The 7744-nt window shown below is 31.3% G+C and overlaps 2 protein-coding genes across 2 annotated transcripts; both read left to right on the top strand.

Annotated features, from left to right (window-relative positions):
- Positions 1–242: 242 nt before the first annotated feature.
- LOC123273763 lies at positions 243–6011 on the top strand. The gene is made up of 7 exons (XM_044741241.1): positions 243–548; positions 1442–1771; positions 1940–2250; positions 2932–4758; positions 4855–5203; positions 5355–5839; positions 5985–6011. Exons 2-7 carry the CDS (start codon positions 1729–1731, stop codon positions 6009–6011), a joined length of 3042 nt encoding a protein of 1013 aa, XP_044597176.1. The 5' UTR covers positions 243–548; positions 1442–1728.
- Positions 6012–6146: 135 nt separating this feature from the next.
- LOC123273752 (uncharacterized mitochondrial protein AtMg00810-like) lies at positions 6147–7272 on the top strand. Its single transcript, XM_044741229.1, has 2 exons — positions 6147–6443; positions 7077–7272. The coding sequence occupies exons 1-2, from the start codon at positions 6167–6169 to the stop codon at positions 7100–7102; spliced, it is 303 nt and encodes a 100-aa protein (XP_044597164.1). The 5' UTR covers positions 6147–6166; the 3' UTR covers positions 7103–7272.
- The last annotated feature ends 472 nt before the right edge of the window (positions 7273–7744 follow it).

Below are 7744 nucleotides of genomic sequence, written 5' to 3'. Positions count from 1 at the left end.
CTCATTTATCATTTTTTTTAATTATTGAAAAAAAAGTCGATTGTCATAATGTATACCTTCTTCGAAACTTTTTGTTAAGAGTGCAAGATTTTCTTGTCCAGATATTTGATTACTTAGATATTTATTATATTTAATATTTGTATTTGCCGCTCAAGGCGACAACTAAATCATTATTATTATTTATTCTGAGATAGTGTCGGTCTACACGCAGCCTAGCTGCGCATATGACTTACTCTCCGGCTTGCTCGTTGTGTGACACACACTTGTTGCTTGGACGCTTGACTGTTGTGTGTACTAATACGCAGTTACAACTCAAGTTTTTTTTTTATATTATTAATTTTGGTTATACGTATATAAGTTCATTTCAAAAAGTGTTTAGAATTGTTTATAATTATAAGAAGAATAAATAAACTTAGATTCAGTTTAATTAAAACCTTGTGTTCCAACTTTCTTCATAATCCCAACAGGTTATCGGACCAGTACACGCTTCCACTGCGTACGTGATTTATTTATTAAAAATAAAATTGGGTGAAGTGTTTGATCACAAGGTAAGAGTATTTATGAATATTTATTTAGAAAAGATATTCCGGAAAATAAATAAAAGAATATAAGACGTAATTATAGACGAACAAAAGCATGCATGCAAAGAAAATATAAAACGAAATGAATACGTTTTAATAGACGCTTAATTTAGATAACTTAAAAAGATTTGATAAACATTTATTTATTTAATTAAATAAATTCATAGATTTCTGAAAATACTTTTAGTATATTAGATGGTGACAAATAGATTTAATTTAAGTAGATGATGAAATCGCTGACGAGGCCGGTAGACGCCAAAAAATTCAAGATGTCGGCCAACAGCGTCATAATAACTATAGTACACGAGAACCACGTGCATTACAATAGTATGTTAAGACTTTGATTTTTAGAAGATGTTTTAAATTAAATTTTAGAAGTGAAGTATTAATTTTAATCACTATAAAAATGTATTTTGACATGTCAATAATATTGATCAATATAAAATATATATTAAAGCTATTTCGGTAACTTTGGATATGCGACGCTTGTGTTTGGCATCAAGTAGTCTATGGTTTGTGAGGTTGTTTGTTTGCATAATGTATCCCGAGTGTGTGCGTGATCAACCGCTTTCAACGGCGTTTTATTGCCGTGCGTAAAACTATACGTTAGAATAGGTGTGCATACTCGAGGTGGTGCTGTGTAAATGATCAATCTTGCGTTTCAAATTAAAGTGAATTGCTGTGCGTTTATTTTAGTTTAGAAGCACGAAACAGAATCAATATTAAGAAGAGTATCGGGTACTAGATGAATAGAATTTTAGAATATTAATAATAAGAAATAGATGATAAATTATTAATTAAATAATAATTAAATGTATATTTATTTAAATTTAAATTCTGTTTCATAAAATCCGAAATAGATGTCAGAGTCAGAAATAAAGACTCCACTGGTTGATTATGACAGTGAGGGAAGTTTTGAAAGGATTGAAGATCTCGAAGATGTTGAACAAGATCTTGAAGATGTTGAACAGAATCCTGAAAATGTTGAACAAGAACCAGCATTAAAAATTAAGACTGAGAAAAATGTGGACACTCTTCACAGTCTGTCACAGTTTCGCAAAGGATTGATTCAAAAAGCAGAGAAGGTAATCCAGAGTCATCAACAACAACCGATAATAATAAGGAGGTAAAGGTGTCATCCAAAAGGATGAAAAACTTCTCAACTCCTGTTAAACCAGACCAGTCGATGAGTAAGTAATGACTATAAAATAATTTAGAAGCTGTAAACATAATTAGAAGACACACTTTAAGAAAAGATGAAAGTGTTTAAGAGTAGTTAGATGAGGCCTATTTAGATGTATAAAGATGTATAGATGTTAAGAAAATCCCAGATACTAATTAAGATTACATGTTTACAGATACAGATGATGGTAAGAATGACGGTAAAGATGATGGTTCAGATGATGATTTTAAAGACAAGAGTGATCAAACCAAGATTAAGATTAGATACAGTGAAAAGATGTTAATGCTTGGTAATAAGGATTTAGAAAATATGAAGAGGTTGATGTTGGAGTCAAACAAGCAGACTCAAGAGATGGCAACAACAATTGGAAGAACAGCTAGGAGACTCGAGGAAGTCTCTAACGCAATGTTAGATGCCCTAAAGGTGATGACAAAAGGGTATAAAGCAGAGTTAGATCGCGAAAAGACTAAAGCAGAAGCAGCTAAGGTAAAGAATTCACATAAATTTCCTACTTTCCCAAATAAGAATGATTTAGAAGTTACAAATGGGAATCCTACTATCTCTATAGATTTGAATGTAATTAAAGGTGCATTACTATCAAATCAAAGTAAGATTAACGTTAGAAGAGACTATAGATTAACTCAAAAATCAAACTATAATATCTGGTTTGATTATTTAAAATCAGAACTTACTAGTTGTGATTTATTAGATGTAATAGATGAAAATAATAGTAATGATAATAACTTATCAAACTCAATGAATAATAAAAGAAAATGCCTTGTTAGAGATATTATTATTAATCATTTAGATGAATATTATCACAAGAGAATTCTTGATATTTCTGAACCCGTAGAAATTTTGAAAAGAATTAAAGAATGTAGAAAAGAACAAATAAATCTTACATCAAGTTCAGTTAGAACGAGATTGTATTCAATTAAAATGAAAAAGAATGAGAAGGTCAATGATTTCTGTGAAAGATTTGACCAGATCATTAGAGAATATGAATCTTGCGGAGATGGAGAAAAATTAACTGAGCAAGAAATTAGATCGGCATTTTATCAAGCTATAACCCCTGTAACTCCTCAACTAATGTCCGCAGATTTTCTTAAGAGATCTCATTCAAAAGAGATGATGACATTGAATGAAATGAAATCTTTTATTCTACAGTTAGAAGCAGAAAAGAAGACCGGAGACGGAGAGGATACTGTCAAAGCACAGACAGCAAAATTTGACAGTAAGACAAAATGTTTCAGATGTGCTAAGACTGGACATAGAATCGAGGACTGTACATTGGCAAAAGATTTGTGGTTTTGCTATTTCTGTCAAGATTTTAGACATCACAAGGGTAAAGATTGCGACGAGGGAAGACTCAAAAGTAAGATTTTAAATAATGATAATATCAAATCTAGAGGTAAAGTAGATAGACGAGGTTTTATTAAAGTTAGAAATAATGTGAATTCTAAGCCATATAATAATGATAGACGTTTTAAGAATTATAATAAGAATAATCAGCACTCAGCTCAAAATGCACCTAAACAAGAAAGTAGAAGTGCAAAAAGAGTGACTGATGAAAGACAAGGTAAGAAATCATTAAATGAAGATTTAATAGATGAGATTAAATTTATTGCGGATTCAGGAGCAACAGATCACATAGTAAAAAATCGATTGATATTAAGAAATTTTGAAAAATGTGAAAATAAAGTAATTAAGAGTGCCAATAAGAATAAATCGGCTGATATTTTAATAGATGGAAAAGGTGATCTTTTGCTCTACACGAATCAAGATAACAAAATAATTAAATTATCAAATGTTATTAGTGCTAAAGATGTATCAGATAATTTATTATCATTAAGAAAATTAGTAGATAAAGGATTTAAGATTTATTTAGATGATAAGACTTTGAGAGTATTTAGTGAAAATTTAGAAGAAATAATACTAGAAGGAATATATGAACAACCCAACTGGATCTTGAACTACAAAGTTAAGAATTACATCGACGATGAAAACAAATTAGATTGGGAATACAACGCTTATCGGTGTAAAGCTGTAATGATTCAAGAAGATGATACCAATGAATCAGAAGTAGATTTACAAAGGAAGGAGGGAGATTCAGAAAACGAAGAGGCCAAGGATTCTTCAATTAGGAGGGAGGAAGAAGTTACAACACCTCCAGAAATAGAACAACATCCTGAAAATCCAAATGATGACATGTTTAATTGGGATTCTAGTTTAATAACTAGAAATACAATTAAGCTAGATGACATCGAGAGCATTAAGAATTTAGAAGAGCTATTCACATCAAATCCATTAGAGCAAGGGACAACAGAGTCAAGTAAAACAAATGAAGCTATGTTATGGCATGTAAGACTTGGTCATGCTTCATTAAATTATCTCAAGAAGTTACAGAAGGTATACAGTAAATTAGAAAAAGTTAGATTTGATGATTCAGTTCTAGATTGTGAAATATGTATTATGTCAAAGATGCAAAAACTACCATTTAAAGAAGTTAGACGACGAGCATCAAGACCATTACAAATAATCCATACGGACACGATGGGTCCAATAAAACCAACTTCGCACCCAGGACACAAAAGATTTATTAATGTGTATATAGATGATTACTCCAGATTAGCTAGAGCATATGCAGTAAAGACTAAAGATGAATCAGGAGAAACATTAGAAAAATTTCTTATATCTACAAGAAATTTACTTGGCAAAGATGAAAAAGTATGCTACGTTAGATCGGATCAAGGAACAGAATTCACTGGTGGAAAATTTCTAGAGGTTTTAAGAAAAGAAAAGATAGAATTAGAATTAACACCGCCTTATACCCCTGAACACAATGGAGTCTCTGAAAGATTCAACGCTACGTTGCAGAGAAAAGTCAGAACCTATATGTTAGATTCTGGTTTACCCAAGAGTATGTGGGAGTTAGCAGTAGATGCAGCTGTACACTCATACAATAGAACACCACATAAATCTATAGATTATGATGTACCATTGATGAAATTTAATAAGAATGAAAATTGTCATTTTGATAAAATTAAAAGATTTGGATGTATTGGATATATTAGAATTCCAAAACCAGAGCACAAGTTCAGCGAGAGAGCAATCAAAGCAGTTATGGTGGGATATAAACTCACAGGATACTTGTTATGGCACCCAAGTACTGTAAAATTTCTAGAGTCACGACATGTTAGATTCAATGAAAAATTAGTGTACAAAGATGTATATAAGAATAAACAAACAGAAGAGACTGAAGATGAAATTAGTTGGAAGTCAGATGAAAATGTACCAAATAATTTAGAAGACACAAATAACGAAGAAAAGAAGGAACCGGAACAAAGAAAAAGAGGAAGACCCCGTAAAAATCCACTAGATGTTAAAAACTTAACTGAAAAGAAGAATTCATCAGAAGAAATTAGACCATGTACTAGAGGTGAGATGAAAAGAAAATTAGAATCTGAAAAGGATAAAGATAGAAAATTGATTGAAGACATAATTTGCAAGAAGCGTCAATGTGTCTGAAGATCAATCCCAGAAGGATGAACAAGAATTAATAAGTTGTTTAATTACTTCTTTAAACAAAGAACCTATCAATTATGATGAGGCAAGCAACTCAAATGAAAGATGTCAATGGATGAAGGCTATCAAAGATGAATTGGACTCAATAACTAAAAATGACGTCTGGAAATTCGTAGATTTGGAAGAAGCAAGTAAAACTGGAGGAAAATTAAATATCATTGATTCAAGATGGGTATTTAAAAAGAAAGTAGAAGTAAATAAAGATGTTCTTTATAAAGCACGACTAGTATGTCGAGGTTTTAAAGATAAGAATGAGTATGATTTAAAAGATACATATTCACCAGTATCTAGACTATCAATTATACGAGCATTACTTTCAATAGTAAATAAATATGATCTAGAAATTTGTCAATATGATGTGAAAACGGCATTCCTCTATGGAAATTTAGATGAAAAAATTTATATGAAGATACCAGAAGGTCTAGATGTAGATGAAAAGACAAAACAAACAAAGATACTTAAATTAAAGAAATCTTTGTATGGATTAAAAGTAAGTCCTAAGAAGTGGAATATAAAATTCAATCAAGTGGTAAAAGAAATTGGTCTCGAAAATGATTTACATGAACCATGTTTATACACTTGGAGGAAAAATGGAATTGTAGCTGTACTGCTAATCTATGTAGATGACATTTTAGCTGCTAGCAATGATCCAAAGAAGTTAGATGAAATTGGAAACCATTTATGTAAGAATTTTGAGATGAAAGTTCTTGGCGAACCCAAGAAATTTCTTGGAATTGAGATAGAAAGAAATAGAGAAGGGAAGAACATTGTATTGAATCAAAGTAGGTATATAGAAAGCATTTTAGATAGATTTAAGATGACTGACTGTAACCCGCAGAATACTCCAATGGTTACTAGACAAGCTGAAAATAGAAGTAAAAGAAGAAAATTGGAAGAGTTAGAATCATCTGAATGTGAACAACCGTCGATAACTAGAAAAGCTCCATACAGAGAGGCAATTGGAAGTCTTATGTACTTAGCAAATGGAACTAGACCAGATATTTCTTTTGCTGTACATTACTTAGCTAGAAAACAATTAAGTGCTACCGAAGATGACTGGAAAGATGTAAAAAGAATTTTGAGATATTTGAAAGGTACAATAAATTTAAACCTGAAATATACAGGTAACTCAGATGACTTAGAAGCTTTCTCAGATGCTAGTTTCAGAGATAATGATGACTCCACGTCATCAGGAGGATATATTATTAGACTTATTGGTGACGTAATTGCTTGGAGAAGTCACAAACAAAATTACGTTACACTGTCCACTTGTCAAGCAGAATATTTGGCAATGAGTGATACTTGCCAAGAGATAATATCTCTAGATAAAGCAATTAGGTATGTAATTGGAAGGACATTATTTCCTACTATTATTTGGTGTGATAACAAGTCAGCAGATGACTGTATTAAGAAGGATGGAAGTCATAAACTTAAGATGTTCGATAATAGCGTAAATGAAATTAGATTAGAATTACTAGAATGAGAGAAAACAGGTAGTAGAAAACACATGGCACAAACCCATGGTGATTTCATTAAACAATGTGTTAATGAAAATAGAATAAGCGTTTGTTGGATTTCTACAAAAGAAAATTTGGCTGACATACTAACTAAGCCATTACCTGCAGAACCTTTTAGATACTTAAGAGATAAATTAATAGATTGAACAATTAGAAGTATATTAGAAGTTATTTAGAATTAATTATAATTATTATTTCACTATGTTACAGAAAAACCTACTGACAGAAAGAAGTAGAGCAGTGGAAGCTGGAAACAAGAAAATGGAGGGAGTGTTAAGAGTGCAAGATTTTCTTGTCCAGATATTTGATTACTTAGATATTTATTATATTTAATATTTGTATTTGCCGCTCAAGGCGACAACTAAATCATTATTATTATTTATTCTGAGATAGCGTCGGTCTACACGCAGCCTAGCTGCGCATACGACTAATCCTAGTTGTTTTAAAAAATCTCTACGTGAAATTTCCAGCTTATTATTGATAGAGTATACAATAAAGCTGTTTAAAATAGCCACATCAAGCCAATGGAACCATATTTTCAGAGAAAAACGACGTGTTCTCCGCAATACAGAATTTTCAAGGAAAATTTTTTTCAAACGTTCTGTAGCATGAACACCATTGATGTAACCATCATCAGCTAACTTATTACTAAGCATATTATGACCTTCAATATTATGTAAAGTTTACAGCAATACTCTATTCTCATTGTTATTATCAAAGTAAGATGTAAGTTCAAGATAGTTTTGATAACCATAGAAAGATCTAGTTTCGTCCTCACTTGAAGCACTTAGAAATTCTGCAGTAATTTCTGGTTCACGACCATTCAATTCACCAATGGCAGAAATATTATCTTTTATAAGATTCTTCATTACCGGAAA

This window comes from Cotesia glomerata, unplaced genomic scaffold, assembly GCF_020080835.1.
Source record: "Cotesia glomerata isolate CgM1 unplaced genomic scaffold, MPM_Cglom_v2.3 scaffold_13, whole genome shotgun sequence".
Lineage (NCBI taxonomy): Eukaryota > Metazoa > Arthropoda > Insecta > Hymenoptera > Braconidae > Cotesia > Cotesia glomerata.
This window is presented reverse-complemented; position numbering and strand designations above follow the sequence as displayed.

Bases quoted from the DNA above. Each gene is read 5' to 3' on its own strand.
- LOC123273763 (XM_044741241.1), top strand. From the start codon at position 1,729: ATGAAAAACTTCTCAACTCCTGTTAAACCAGACCAGTCGATGA. The intron at 2,251-2,931 runs GTAAAGAATTCA...TTTATTCTACAG, and splicing joins CTAAAGCAGAAGCAGCTAAG to TTAGAAGCAGAAAAGAAGAC. The intron at 5,204-5,354 runs GTGAGATGAAAA...CTTTAAACAAAG, and splicing joins AATTAGACCATGTACTAGAG to AACCTATCAATTATGATGAG.
- LOC123273752 (XM_044741229.1), top strand. From the start codon at position 6,167: ATGACTGACTGTAACCCGCAGAATACTCCAATGGTTACTAGACAAGCT. The intron at 6,444-7,076 runs GTACAATAAATT...ACTATGTTACAG, and splicing joins AATTTTGAGATATTTGAAAG to AAAAACCTACTGACAGAAAG.